Below are 16,146 nucleotides of genomic sequence, written 5' to 3'. Positions count from 1 at the left end.
AATCCACATAAATGTCATACTAGAATTGATATGTTTTTTGCCCCCTCGATTTTTTTAAATTCCATATCATCCTGTAAAATAGGTAGTATAGCAATTTCCGATCACGCTGCTGTATATATGGAAACTAAGGCGAGGAACAGTGGGACATCCCCTCGGCATTGGCGTATGGACCCCTTCCAAATGAAAGATAGTAAATTTGTAAAGTACTTCTCTCAAGAATTTAAAACTTTTTTAGAAATTAATTCAGGTACAGCTAGCAATGACCCCATACGATGCCATCCTCAGCATCAAAAAAAAACAAAGTTTGCAATGCATTTTAGTTTCCATACCAGCAATTCTTGTCAGAATACCGATTTACTGCCAAATTATGGACAATTTTGCATTCCTGAATTGTGCCTGAAGAGTCTGGCTTTGGAATTGTCGATGTCTCACTCTTTTGAGACTGTGGATGAAGCTTGTCTCCCCATACCAGCCTGACCATATTAAAAATCAGATCACAGAAGAAACAAAGAAAATCCACCATGCTGCTTTATGTGGCTTGTTCTAAAAGTTAATAGCAAGTGGCCTTCGTCTGTTTTAATTAATGCAACTGAAATAAACAATGTCTTGGATCGCTCGCATTATATTACAGAGAGCTATAGGAATTTGCGAAAGTGAAAAAATAAACAAGGAACATTTTGGTGGATCTCTTACTCACCTCTTAGTCACAAATAATTTGGCCTTTGCATGAACCAATTAAAAAACTAAGCTGCACTTAAAAAAGAATTTCGGAAAATAAAGTTAAAATGCAATCGATGTAATAGCATACATGTTAGATACAAAAAGCTGTGATTGCTTACGCTAAAGTCACTGGCCTTTTTTAAGGTAATGTTGCTTCTGCTATTTTTCTTGCTATCACAAATGCAGAAAAAGGAAATTCAACTGAAAACGACACTTGCACTGATATTGTATCCTTTAGAATTTGGAAATAAATGCTGCAGATTAAACAAATGGCCGTATGGCCCCTCTAGGGTGCGCCAGTACACTGGGAATTACAGGGATAGAGAAGGAATATGGAGTCTGCAGGCAAATGAAGTTTATGGTCATGGTCTTTAAGAGCAGCAATGTCAAAATTAATGTATTTCAAGATAACTGTTACCATGCTAAAGCTGCATAGATTAATGAACACCAGCAGCAATCACAAGCAGCCTAAACTGTGAAAAAACGCCTACAGCTGCTCTGTTAACACTGCTTCAGGAATTATAATGTAAAGATAAGACTCGTCCCTTGATGAAAATATCACTTGACTCAGACGAAAAAATGCTATTAACAAACGCTCCTTTTAAACAAATGAATGGTAAAAGGCCATTACCACAAGAACAACACACTTTACCATCTTTTGCACTGTTGAAAGTGAACTTTAAAGGATAAACAGTGGCTAAAGTGTGGACAAAAAGAAGTTATTTTTTGAGTGATGTGAACACCACATAACTTGCAATTTTGAGGTCTTGGAGGGAGTGGGGAAGTAGCAACTTCCTTCTGTAGGCAGCATTTTGGCTGTAGACAGGCATGTATTAAAATAAAAAGCTTTATAAGAGCCGAGTTGTACAGTTGCAAACGTCAGAACTTGCATAGCATTTTCCCTGCTGATTCTGGTATAAAATTAAATTTCACGCTTCCAGCAGTGATTGTGACTGAAAAATGGCACACACAATCAGCTGAGCGGGAGTTTTAATAGGGTTGATTGTAGTGCTTTCTGATCTCACAGGTGGCTTATCTTGCAGTAAGCCATGATTCACAATTATAAAACTGCTGGAATCAATACTCCCAACAGAGTCTTCTAAGAGAGCTAAGCTACTTCTCACATGCTTGTGAAACTGTAGCAACATATACAAGATCTGATTTCTGAATCATTCTCAAGTCAGTGAAACAGAAGATTTAACTTCAGCGTACATGCAACTGAAGATATGCTATTCATAACAGTCACTGAACTGTAACAATACTAAGTTCTGCAATTAATCAGTCAGAATTATATACATTCATTCCCATGTATCTCAAATGTCTGTTTTGCAACAAGGAGCAATCAATCTTTCAGCAGTTAATTGCTGTACATTTTCCCTTTAGTAGTTCCAAGGTTTGATATACTTGATTTGGAGCCTGATGCCAACCAGATACCCAGTTAATATTTTTCTGGGCAGGACCACTGGAAATGAGGATGCTGTCAAGAGATTCTGGCTTGAAACACAAAACTCGGTGAAGAAAACCACGTTCGCTGACGTCAAAAAAAGTCATGAGATGCCTCACAGCAATGTTCAGGAAAATATAAAGCTACATCAAAATAAAGGAATAAATGTTAAGAGGGACAAAGATGAAAGACACAATTGCAATTTTACACCACCTCTCAAATTCAGAACATCCCTCACAAGCTTAATTACCATTCAAACACTTTATAAACTTGTAGCCAGCACTCTCATGTTGGAAACCTTGAGTGGAACTGAAACGTATGAAAAAAATTCATTACAGCTTTTGTTATAACTTATGTTTCAGCCTCTCAACAAATCCAAATCTTGAAAATCAGAGCATGATGATCACAGTATCCATCAATGTTTTCCTCCATTCTAATTGATAGGTTTGAATTAATGGCATTCACTAATTATCATCACTGGCAGCCCTTCGCTGACCAGGATGACTCTCTTCCAATCTCAGGGTGAATCCATAGGCGGCTGCACAGACTGATGGGACTATCTCAGGCTTGGTCACTCTTGGTTCAGGTGGTGGTCACAGGAAGGGTGGGTGGGGCATTGGTGTGACAGCATGCTCCTCGCACCATTTTCGCCTGGCTTCTGTTTTTTCCCGACGGTAAGTCTCAATGCTTCCTGGATGCTTCTCCTCCTCCTGTTTGGACAGTCTTGGGCCAGTGATTCCCAGGTGGCTGTGAAAACCTTGCTTTTTTTCCCATTAATTATATCATACAAGAACTTAACCTTCCTCCACTCAACCCAGTTAACTTTACAAAGGTACGATTTCACTCAGATCAAGCGACAGACAATGCAACAAGACATTCCCAAACTCAAGTTCGGCACAACTGGACAACTCACAATATCAATGGCGTTTTGTTTTGAATTATGAGAAGATTCAATAATCACACACTCCTAATAATAAAGTGACGGAGTAATTACTTGAAAAAACCCTAAATTCCATTTAAAATTCACAGTCTCAGACAAGTCTAGGCCTCCAAATGTTTCAAAGTTGACTGACGAGGCAAATATTTCCTCACTTACTTCGACCTACAAATCTCTTCTAAATTTAAAATTCCTGTTCAATTGTTCATCCTTTTGCAAAGGAGTCTCTTCCCAATGTCAAATTCCACTTCCTGCACATTCCAAACACAACCCAGGACCCATGAGAATCTTAAACCTTTGGTACCTACCTTCACCTAGGGCCCACATCACAGATTGTACAAACAATTGGCCCATTTTTAATTAATTCCCAGAATATAGGTACCACAGGTAAGACCAGTATATATTGGCCATCAAAACAAAAACCAAAGAAGAGCAGATGCTGGAAATCAGAAACAAAAAGAAAAGTCACTGGAAAAAACTCAACAGGTTGCAACATTTGTGGACAGTGAGCAGAGTTAACGTTTCAAGTCCAGTGATCCTTCTTCAGAACGGAAGACTAACTATCTGCCATTTCCTTTGAGAAGATAGTCATGAGCCATCTTCTTGAATGCAACTGAGTGGCTTGCTAACCCATTTCAGAGGGGAGTTAAGACTCAATTGCATTACATTACAGTACAGACTCTGGAGTCACGTAAGATCTGATCAGATAAAGGTGGCTCACTTCCTTCACATAAGGATGTGAGTGAACTAGATGAATTTTAATGACAGTCTGGTAGCCGTGAGTCACTATTACTGATACATGCATTTTATTCCATTTTTTAAAAAATTAATTGATTTTATGTTCCAGCTACGATGGGATTTTAACTCATGACTTACATCATTAGACCAGGCCTTTGGATTGCTTGCCCAGTAACATTACCAAAATCCTCCTCGTGCCAGAGAGTTATTAGGGGAAGCATATATTTATTTTCAAAATTCTTCAGACGCTTCCCAGTTAATACATCATCAACAAAACTTCACAGAAAAAAATTCCATAATGTAGCTAATTAGTTTATGCATTGAGTACTTAAGGTCAACAAACTACTGCACAGTATGTCCACTAAAGCTACCTTGTGTGGAGACATAGGAGACTTTGCATATCTAGTCTACTGAATGGAATTTCACATACATATCAAAATACAAGAAGCAGAACCTTCAGCATTAAGCCAGCACTTAAAAAGCATTACATTAATTAGATGGACTTTCTTTTTTGGGTGGCTGGGTGTTTGACTCGTGTAAAAACCCATCATCACTTTTAGGAGTCTCCATATTAAGTTCAAGAGAAATTTACTCCCACCAGTTTCTGTTTGACAAATATTGAGAAGTCAAATTCTTACTGGAGGGACACACTTCAGTTAATTAAGTCCAGAGTTTGAGAAGCAGGTTGTCAAAGCCAAAGTCTATAACCTCCAAAGAACTAAGCAATGTAGTACGGCCAGAGCTCAAATGAATTTGAACCACTGAACTTACTACAGCAAATTATTAGTGTGCTTCCTGCTACTAGCCAAGCTAGGACCACCCTACTCATTAGGGTTTTTGCCTGCAGGCTAACTTGGAGCCAACTAAGCAGAATCTCAACACCTGTGACAGATGTACATCTCCAGGCTCTATTATTAAGCCTGTTGACTCATTGTTTATCAGCAATGCCTCAGACCTCGCTCGGATGTCAGACCACCCAAGTCTGCCATGAGTGGTTTAGTTAGTTCTAAACTTGGAATCATGCTTTTTTTTTTAAAAAAGAAAGCATTTTCTTTTTCAATTATTATTTGATGGGATATGGGTGCCACGAGCAAGACCAGGATTCATTGCCCATACCCTTATTGTCCCCTGAAGCGAGTGGCTGGCTTGCCAGCCCATTTCAGAGGGCAGATAACAATTAACCACAATGCTGTGGTTCTGGAGACACATATAGGCAACACCAGGTAAGGATGGAAGATTTCTCTCCTTTAAGGTTAGTGGACCAGATGAGTTTTTTTTTTACAGCAAATTATGATAGTTTCAAGATCACCATGATTGAAACTAGCTTTCAATTCCAGATCATGAATTGCATTTAGGTTCTACCAGCTGATGTCGTGGAATTTGATCCCATGTTAACCTGGTGCTTCTGGATTATGAGCCCAGTGACATTACCACTACACCATTGTTTCCTCCACTACCTTCACCCTCACTCTTCCTCCTTACAGCTGTTTAATTTAAAAAGATTACGAAGAGAAAAGGCTTAATACTTACATTGCGTTTTTCATAACTACCAGATATCTCAAAAGTTTTATAGTCAATGAATTACTTTCAGACTGAGGTCAGACTGTAGGATCATCATGATAAGTCTCTCTAATAACACTAATTAACTATAGCAATCTTTCGCTAATCTATTTCCTCACTCAAAGAAAATTCTTCCTTCACAACCTACCACGCTTGCCTAGAAAATGCTGCATTTACGTAAATGTATGCAGCCAAATGTACAGCAGGGTAGCTTGCTAATTTGTAGGCAGGACGCTAGATACAAAGTCCACTCCTGAAATCTGGCATATCGTAACTGCTTGATGGGTCTTCTACTAGATGTAATGTAACAACACAATAAGGGTACTTTGATAGAATTACATTTTCTGGGGATCTCCAACACTGAGGAGGAGAACAGCATTCACTCCCTTCCAAATTACATGCCATTCTGCTGCCAAGTGAATTGTTGCTGCTTCATCACCTCCACATCAAAACCCTGGAACTCTCCAACTAACACATTTGTGACTAACACATGAGAATGTCCTTCTCAGGACACCAGGTATGGTTAATAATCAGCAACAAACCATGAACATCGAGTTCATGGAAACGTACAGTACGGAAACAGACCCTTCGGTCCAACTCGTCCATAATGACCAGATATCCTAAACTAATCTAGTCCCATTTGCCAGTACGTGACCCATATCCCTCTAAACCCTTCCCATTCATACACCCATCCAGATGCTTTTGAAATGTTGTAATTTTACCAGCCTCCACCTCTTCAAAATCAACATCAAAATTATTGCAAATAAGTTTAAAAACTTTTCGACTGTGCGACACTCAAATTGAAATTCAACAGAACTATGATAACTTAACTAATCTTGTAACTGAAGAAGCTGTACCCAGGTATCTTTGTACCTAAGATGGTGTTGTATGTGGCGACTTATAAACTTTTCACTACACTTATTTGAGTACATGTGACAATAAAGCTAATTCCATTCAATTCAATTCAATTCAATAACTACAACAAGCACAAACATTGGACCACTTGCAGCCTTGGCATTTCTAAATTTGACAAGTGACTTTGAACAGCATTATTTATGTTGTGACAAAATAATTTTAGTTAACTTGTCGAGAGAGATAAAATGGTCGTAATTTAAGAATCAAGAAAAGCATAAGAGAATCATGCCCATCATACATTTTTATTAATTGACAGTATGCAAGTATCATTGGCTGAGTTCAGCATTTATTGCCCACCTCCAGTTGTATCTTGATCTGAGCGGCTCACTAGGGGGATTTCTAAGGGCTGTTAAGAGTCAACCACATTCCTGTGGCCTACAATCACATGTAGGCCTGACCAGGTAATGACGACAGTTTTCCTCCCGAAATGGACAGTAGCAAATCAGTTTAGTTTTTAGTTTTTAACAACAATGAACAATTTACATAGTTGCTATTAAGCCATCTTGTATCTTCAAATTTTTACTAAATTCATCTTCTATGGTAGTTTTGAATCCAGAATATTAACCTGGCATCTCAGCCACGAGCCCAGTGACATTACCATCATACCAACGCCTCCCCTTAATTTCAAATTCACAGGACCCTCCAAACTGCCTGATACCAATGAAATTGTTTTGAAGTGCAGACTCTGTTTTAATGTAGAAAGTGTATCTGCAAACTTCAGTACAGCAAGATCCCACAAATCAGAAGGAAGACATTGCACAGATCACCTGTGCTGGTTAACAGTTGAATGTTAATTGGGACATCTGAAGAATTCTCCTTAAAAGAGATTTTTAAAATATTCAATCGAGCAATCACATATGGAGAGCAATTCACTTAAAATTAATGATTTTTAAAATTTCAGTTCACTGGACAACAAAATGTCTGCTTCATTAAAAACACAGCTTGCTTATAGCAAATGTCTCATTGATAACGACAAACATGAAAGATGTACATTTTACAAAAAGCAACATGGTCAGAGAAACACAGCATAGTAAAATATATGCAGCAACATTTAAATGCCTATACATTTTTAAAAAATATAATATATATTTTACTTAAGGACAGAAAACGGTTCACTGTTCAATATTTCAGATTGTTTCTCCTTTCCAATTAAAGTTCAATATTACTATTTGAACAGAATTGGTCCAAATAGTCTGTTTTGAATCCCCAGTCACTTTCTGCTTTAAAAAACAAAAGCATGCACATTGCCTGGGATAGTAATATGATATCCTGCAAGACATAATCTGTGTTATTCTTCATTTTTTTCTAATGTCAAATGTAGTTTAAAAGACCATTGTTTACCTCCCAATCCTATACGTCTCTTGTCCCTAATGAGACTGCATTTTGAATCGAACATTCAGCAGGGAACCTCGTTGCCTTTTTTTTTGCTTTTGAAATGTTAAGAACCAGTACACAGATGATTCCAGATGTTTAAGAAATGCACAAATCACACATGATTTAAGTTCTGCCTACCCGACCACACAAACGACTAACTAGATATATGGGTTTCAGTGCCAGGTACTATATGACTTAGGGACTGAGAGGCAGTATCAAACATCACAGTCGAGAATGTAGTGCTGGAAAAGCACAGCAGGTCAGGCAGCACCTGAGAAGCAGAAGAATTGATGTTGGCTTTTGCCCGGAATGTCAATTCTCCTGCTTCTCCGGTGCTGCCTGACCTGCTGTGCTTTTCCAGCACCACACTTTCAACTCTGATCTCCAGCATCTGCAGTCCTCACTTTCTCATATCAAACATCATAGCCCTGTAAATGCCCACAGCTGGCAGTCTGCCAACTGTGCTCAACTAGCCTATGCTTGCCGAACTTAGAGCATAGATGTGCTTTTTGCCAGTGAAAAGAATTCATCAAATAATCCTGACTGTGCTAAAATTTATACTGCAAACCAATTTAAGATAATCAGTTCGGCAGGCAGAGTGATTAATTTGCACTTGCTAAAAGCTATTTACAGTCATGCACGTGACCCTCTTTTCTTTGAAGGTAAATGTTGCAATATTCTTCATCGAAGAAAAGGTTACAAAGACAGCTAAACACTTTGCATCCCCATGGTATAGCCCTGACCAAAATCATTCAATGTGGTTGTTGGAATTTCATCAGGTAACTAAGATTAACAGTTGATAGTTCCTGCTACATCTCTATGCCAACTATTGTCTCACCAATCAGCATTATCTTCTCATGGTATATCGATTGTTATTTCCTTTCTAAAGTTGATATTCTTGTATCTCAGTCTTGATGAGTGCAAAACAAAAAAAATTCTACTTCAAAACTCTTTTCAACAATGTACTACAAAACAATTATTTGGTTGAAGTTCTTGAATAATTCACATGTTCAGGTGGAGCATAAATACCAGCCCAGACGAATTAGGCTGAATGGCCTGTTTCCATACTGCAAATTCTATGTAACTTGCAAATCATTCCTGCTCAGACTTGCTGCTGAGGAACGCTGTTAACCTGTTGGATACCGTATACTTCAAACCTATTTTTAATGTTATTGTTTTTTACTTATATTAGTTCTTGGATTATTTTTTACAACTGCTAGCATGTTGTAATGAGTTCATGAAGATAAAAATTAGAAAGATAAGGAAGAAAATTAAAATTGGGTATGAAATTACCTCTGTTGTTGGATCTACCAGTTCCAATCCGTGCATATTGACCTGGACTAACTCCTGTAGGAGCTGAACCTGAGCAACACTGAGGAAGAAGTCCAAGCTTGTCGTAACATTGACTTCCAATGAATGTCCACACACTATAATTTCCTACAGAGACAAAAACATTATTATACATATATCATAAGGAATTCTACATGCAATGTCATTCAGTCAAATGAGTATTTCAAACAAGATCAAAATTAGTTTACATCTACAACTAAACTTATATCCAGCTGTAATCCAAGCAAGGAATTGTATTTATTTGACACAATTCTTTTATTTAGATTACTTACAGTGTGGAAACAGGCCCTTCGGCCCAACAAGTCCACACCGACCTGCCGAAGAGCAACCCACCCAGACCCATTCCCCTACATTTACCCTAACACTACGGGCAATTTAGCATGGCCAATTTACCTAAGCTGCACATCTTTGGACTATGGGAGGAAACCAGAGCACTCGGAGGAAACCCACGCAGACATGGGGAGAATGTTGCTCGAGGCAGGAACTGAACCCAGCACTCTGGGGCTGTGAAGCAGCAGAGCTAACCACTGTGCCACCATGCTGCCCTATATTGATTGTATGTAGCATGCTTGGAATTAAATACTGAATCCAAAACAACAACAGTCTTATGGATTTTTATTTAAATTCACTTATGGGCATTACAGGATTAGCCTGCATTTATTGCCCATGTTCTGTATTGCCCATTATTATCCATGTGCTGTAGGTCATTTCACAATGCCATTCGGGAGAGAATTCCAGGATTTTGATCCAGTTGTAATGAAGGAATGGTTATATGCTTCCAAGTCAGGTGGTATTTATGTATCCACTGTCACTATCCTCCCAAGTGAAAGTGGTCATGGATTTGGAAGGTACTGTTTAACAATCTTTGGTGAATTTCTGCACTGCAGCTTGTAGATGGTACACATTGTTGTAACTGAGCAATGGTGATGGAAGGAGTTTGTGCCTATGGTGCCAATCGAGTAGGCTGCTATGTCATGGATGGCATCAAGCGTTTTGAGAGTTTTGAAACTGCACTCATCCAGACAAGTCAGGTATATTTTACCAACTTTCCATTGTGCCTGGTAGATGGTGGACATGCTTTTGGGAGTCAGGAGGTGAGTTGCCAACAGTAGTACTCCTAGTCTCTGACCTACTCTTGTAGCCGCTGCATTTATATGGCAAGTCCAATACAGTTTTTGGTCAATGGTAACCCCCAGGATATTGATAGTGGGGTATTCAGTGATGATAATGTCATTGAATTTCAAGGGGTGATGATTAGATTACCTCTTACCAGAAATGATCATTGCCTGGCATTTGTGTGGCACAAATGTTATTTGTCACTTTACAGCTCAACCTGCATTGACAGCAGGTTTTATTAGACTTCATCAGTAAGTTTCTGTAGGAAAAGGAGTGGGCTATTCAGCTCCTCAACACTGTTTAGCTGTTCGATAACATTGTGGTGGATTTGTATCTCAGCCCTGTTTACCCACTTTTGTTCCATGTCCATTAATACCTCTGCCTAACAAAAATCAATTAGCCTTAGTTTCAGAATTGTCAAAAAAATTTCTACTGCCTTTTGTGGTAAATTTCCATGTTTCCAAGAGGAAATAGATGCCATCTAAGCCGAATTGAACGCAAAGAAAAACTCACCAAACAGCTAAAACAGAAAACTGACAATAATGCACCTTATTTGAAATGGAAAAAAAAATGAAGAAAAAGGAAGTTCAAAACAGTTTTCAACAATTGTTAAATCAAGATCACTTGATAAATGTACTGCTTTATCACATTTTTATTAAAATTCTTTATCACTGACCTCAGTCTGTGTATTCTCTGGTGAGACCTGTTTTGTGAAAAGTATAGCAGGGGCAGCTGTTACTCGAACACTGAAATCTGTCAAAACTGGTGTTAAAATTGCTCTTCGTTCTTGGTGACGTCTAATACTGGAAAAAAGACAAATAAAATTGGCACACTGTTAGCCCTATATTTTCAGCTTATAGTCCAGATACCCCAGCTGGCAAAAATCATACAATACCTCAGTTCATTTCCAAACAATGAAATCACAGGTAAGTGACTTAAAATTCCATTCATCATATTTGATTTGATTTATTATTGTCACATGACCTGAGATACAGTGAAAAGTATTGTTTAGCGTGTTAACAAGATAAAGTTAAAAATTACACAACACCAGGTTATAGTCAAGCAGGTTTATTTGGAAATGCTAGTTTTCGGAGGTGGTTGTGGAGAATAAGATTGTAAGACATAGAATTTATAGTAAAGGTTCACAGTGCGATGTAACTGAAACTATGTATAAAAAGACCTGGATTGTTTTTGTTAAGTCTCTCATCTTTTAGAATGACCAGGTTGGTTTCAGTTCATTCATATGTAAATCGCAAAACTTTTTTTGAAAGTTACATTCTCAAGTGAACTTTAACAATTGGTGTCGGGTCAGCCCAGATAATGTATTGAAGGTGTGAGCTTCCCTCTGTGAGGCTGTCTGTGCCACAATGATCAGACTGATTCTAATCTAAAAAACGGATTTACAGAATTTTACATGGATTCATGCAGTTTTTGAGCAAAATAAAATGTAATTCTGCAAGTACAAATTCACCCCACAAACTTATATGTGCATGTGTTTTGGATGTAAGTTTGATTGCTGAGCTGAAAGGTTCATTTCCAGACGTTTCGTTACCTTACTCGGTAACATCTTCAGCGAAGCAATGCTGAAAATTCCTGCTTTCTATTTGTATGTTTGGGTTTCTTTGGTTTGGTGATCTTACCTCCTAAGGTGAAGTCACTTGCTTTTCTCAGGGGGTGGTAGATGTGTATGTGCGCATGTGGGGTGGTTATGAGTGTCTGTGAGAGATTATGTGTATGCATGCGAGTGTGAGTGTAAAGGGGTATAAGTCTGAGAGGGGGTGTGTGGAAGTATATGTGTGAGCGTGTGAGAGAGGGTCTGCGTGAGTGTGTGTCTAGGAGTGTGTGTGTGTCTAGAAGTGTGTGTGTCTGTAGTACAGTGGGGTCACGTGTAGTATGACATGAACCCAGGGTCCCAGGTGAGGCCATCCTCATGGGTACCAAAATTGACTATCAGCCTCTGCTTGGCCACTTTTCGTTGTTGCCTGTCCTGAAGTCTGCCTTGGAAGACAGTCACCTGAGGGTCCAAGGTCGAATGTCCCAGATCACTACAGTGTTCTCCGACTGGGAGGGAACACTCCTGACTGTTGCAGTGTGGAGGTCTTTTTCAATATATAATTTCAGTTACATCACACTGTAAACTTTTGCTATAAATTCTGTGTCTTACGATCTTATACTCCAGAACCATCTGATAAAGGAGCAGCGCTCCGAAAGCTAGTGCTTCCAATTAAACCTATTGGACTATAACTTGGTGTTGTGTGATTTTTAACTTTGTACACCCCTGTCCAACACTGGCATCTCCAAATCTTAACCAGACAAATCATTCGTTCCATAAGTATATCAGGTTAATAAAATGGAAGCAAGATGTAGTATTACAGCTACAGAGGAAGTGCAGAGAAAGATCTATATGTCTGACAACAGCTAAGAAGCTGTTCTTAAATCTGTTGGCATGCATTTTCAAACTTTTGTATCTTCTGCCTGATGGAAGAGGGTGAAAGAGAGAATAACCAGGGTGGGAGGGGTCTTTGATTATGTTTGCTGCTTTCCCAAGGCATTGGCAGTCATTGGAAGGGAGACTGGTTTTCGTGATAGACTGGGCTGTGTTCACGACTCTCAGCAGTTGCATTTAAGCAAACAGCAACTTGGTAATGTAAACCTGATGGCGGAGAAGAGGTTCATGGTAGGGCTAGGGGCAAGACTGTTTGTATTAAACAAGACAGGTATCCAACTTTCTCAATCACAGAATGGAAATGAGACACAACGAAAGATCCATAGGTTGTAACTGAGTTGGGGAATTGTTCACAAGTTACACCCTCCACCTGGCAAATACAGTTACATGATTACCCCTCACGGAGGAAGTGTTTACTGTGAGAATGGGAGAAAGAGGTCCTTTTTCTTGCCAAACATATTGAAGCTTGCCTTTAGCTCTGTCATTAACTGGATTCATCTCTGCTGAAATTAAGTAACTGTAGTTGAAATAATGAACAGCAGTCTAATTTTTCGAACAATTCATTTGCATTTACCGAGTTTGCAACTTGGAAAGTGTTTATTTTTAAACAAAAAAAGCTTTTGTAGTCAGTGACAGTGTGAAGTGCTGGGTCAGGGAGGTGTTAACCATTGAATGCTCATGGCTGGTCCTTTATATTCTAAAGGTCTTCTTCAATTAATCAGCTATCATTAGTAATAGGTGCCATGGGACTACATGCAGATATTCCACCACAAGGTATCAGCAAAGCGCTACATAGCTAATCCCAGCTTCATGGCAGAATCTCCATGGATCCTTGTCTCATAAGATTTGAATTAGCTGTTTTGAATTTCATATGAATTTAGCTGATGTAAAAACAGATCTTTTCTTACATCTGCAAATTGGAATCTAAGCTCTATTTCTGAAGCGTGAGGGAGCTTGATAAAAGGAGGGAATTGTAACTTTGAATACTGAGACCCCCTTGGGGAGGAACTTAGAAAGAGGTCTGAGTGCAGCCCTATCCTTATGCCAAGGCAAATAAGGTTGGTCCACATGAAGCTTACTAACTCTCCTTGTTGAAACCGGATCAACCGAAATGTCTGTTTTAAATGATAGAAAAGTTAGACCAGATCGCAGGATTGGTTCTGAGATTAGGGAGCATCAGGTAAATTGCATTTCTAACTCAGTGGGAGGGATGAAGAAGAGAGAAACAATGAGGAAATTATTTACATTTGTATAGCATTTTCCACAGCCTTGCAATGCCACAAAGCGCTTCACAGCCAGTCAAACCTTTTGCACGTAGTCACTAACATTGCAACATAATTTGTATTCATACGAGACCTTTAACTTGTACCACTAAATTCCAAAGAAGAACAGGAGATAATCAGTGCTGTCAAAAACAGAGTCAGATATAAAAGCTGGCCCGAACTCGAGATGACTCTCTTTCTTCAAATATATTTTCTAATGAATCTGTTCAGATATATTATTACACATCTTTGGAGTGGGTAGGACTGAAACGGGACTCATAGTTCAGAGACAGGAACACTACCACTGTGCCATAAAATCCCTCTCCTCTGCCATAAGACCCTAAAATTGATTCCTCCCACCTGAATATGGGGTTGGAGCCTTCGATTAGTGTTTTACCCAAAAGATACAGCTCACACGGTGTAAAGACAGAAAGGTTCAAAAAAGAAAAGAAATAAGATATTTCTTTCTGGATCAGGAGCAAGATATCCAAGCTCTAACCTTACCGATGCGTAAAAGAATAACACTGTAAATACAGAAATAACTGGAGCATAACTGTCCAAGCTGATTGACGACTTTCCAACAACAAACAATCTTCCACTTTAAATATGGTACAATGCTGTCCATTTTTTGCAGTTCAAAATCCTGAAGCATCTTTTCAGACAATATGCGTAATGTCATGACAATCAATTGAATACACCAGAATAAACGGGCTTTGACCCAAGTCTGACTGTACATCAAATGGATTCACAGGGATGTGTAGCTCAGAGTAATCATGTAAACAGGGCAACTTAGCCTAACTTATCATCAAGATGTTAAAGAAGGAAGTTGGGAAATCCTGCGATAGCATCTGCTGTGTGGTCAACCACATCAAAGTTTAATCTTTCTCTGCAATACTGACATGGATTGTTGGTTACAGAAACCTCCAGAAGATGCTGGTGTGAGAATGGCCATTACTATTGGAACATTAAATTGTATTTATACAAGATGTTTAACTCAACATAGCGTCTAACTCTCTGAGGATCATAATGAGACAAAGCCTGAAAAAGTAGACGTATAGTTAACTACAGCTTCAAAAGGAAACTGGATCAGCACGTGATGGAGCGAAACAAAACTGAAGGAACTATGCAGAAAGGTAAAGGGAACGGGTATGTACTAAACTGCAGGAAGTTGGTATGGACTAGAGGAACTGAATGGCCTCCTTCTTCACTGAAACCATCTTATGAGTCTGAAATTAGAAACTGAGACACATAAAGAGACACCGGGGCAATATTCAAAAGAGATACATCCTAAGGAGTGTCATCAGAAGAAAAGGAAGTAGAGAGTCAGAGAAGCAATTTGATAGTTTAGGACTCAGGCAGCTGAAGGCATAGTCCTTAGTGATGAAGCCATTAAAATAAGAGAGACAGGATTACATGAGGAGGAGAAAGTGAGGTCTGCAGATGCTGGAGATCAGAGCTGGAAATGTGTTGCTGGAAAAGCGCAGCAGGTCAGGCAGCATCCAGGGAACAGGAGAATCGACGTTTCGGGCATAAGCCCTTCTTCAGGAAAGCCCTGAAGAAGGGCTTATGCCCGAAACGTCGATTCTACATGAGGAGGATTAAAGCATGGAAGATTCCGAGGGGGTAGATATTGACATGGTGTTACCCCACGATCAGGAAACTAAAATATGGGGTAAGTGTTTCAGATTCTGGATGTAGGTTTATTTGCTGGGCTGGGAGGTTCATTTCCAGACGTTTTGTCACCATATTAGGTAACATCTTCAGTGGGCCTCAGGCGAAGCAGTGTACATAATTCCTGCTTTCTATTCATATGTTTGGGTTTCTTTGGGTTGGTGATGTCATTCCTTGTGGTGATGTAATTTACTGTGGTGATGTCATTTCCTGTTCTTTTTCTCAGGGGGTGGTAGATGGGGTCTAACTTCATGTGTTTGTTGATACAGTTCTGGTTGGAATGCCGGAATGCTATATGTAAGGATACTAGTGATACATACAGATAAGGAAGGACACCACTTAGACTGGGACAATACATCCACCTTAGGACAAGCCAAACAGAATTCCTACAAGCATGGCATTCCAACCGGAACTCTATCAACAAACACATCGAGTTAGACCCCATCTACCACCCCCTGAGAAAAAGGACAGGAAATGACATCACAACCCAAAGAAACCCAAACATATAAATAGAAAGCAGGAATCATGTACACTGCTTCGCCTGAGGCCCACTGAAGATGTTACCTAGTAGGGTGACGAAACGTCTGGAAATGAACCTCCCAGCTCAGCAAGC

General features: G+C 39.2%; 1 protein-coding gene across 6 annotated transcripts in view; it reads right to left on the bottom strand.

The window, feature by feature from the left end:
• Window positions 1–16,146, bottom strand: part of LOC122548836 (vacuolar protein sorting-associated protein 13B-like) — a 968,370-nt gene that overhangs the window by 227,787 nt on the left and 724,437 nt on the right. For all 6 annotated transcript variants that reach the window (XM_043687672.1, XM_043687667.1, XM_043687669.1 and 3 more), the window contains 2 exons: window positions 10,831–10,957; window positions 8,982–9,125 (listed from right to left, as the gene is read on the bottom strand). In XM_043687672.1, coding sequence (XP_043543607.1) covers window positions 8,982–9,125; window positions 10,831–10,957 — 271 coding nt within the window. The remainder of the gene's footprint in view (window positions 1–8,981; window positions 9,126–10,830; window positions 10,958–16,146) is intronic.

This window comes from Chiloscyllium plagiosum, chromosome 4 (assembly GCF_004010195.1).
Source record: "Chiloscyllium plagiosum isolate BGI_BamShark_2017 chromosome 4, ASM401019v2, whole genome shotgun sequence".
NCBI classification, from domain to species: Eukaryota; Metazoa; Chordata; class Chondrichthyes; order Orectolobiformes; family Hemiscylliidae; genus Chiloscyllium; species Chiloscyllium plagiosum.
This window is presented reverse-complemented; position numbering and strand designations above follow the sequence as displayed.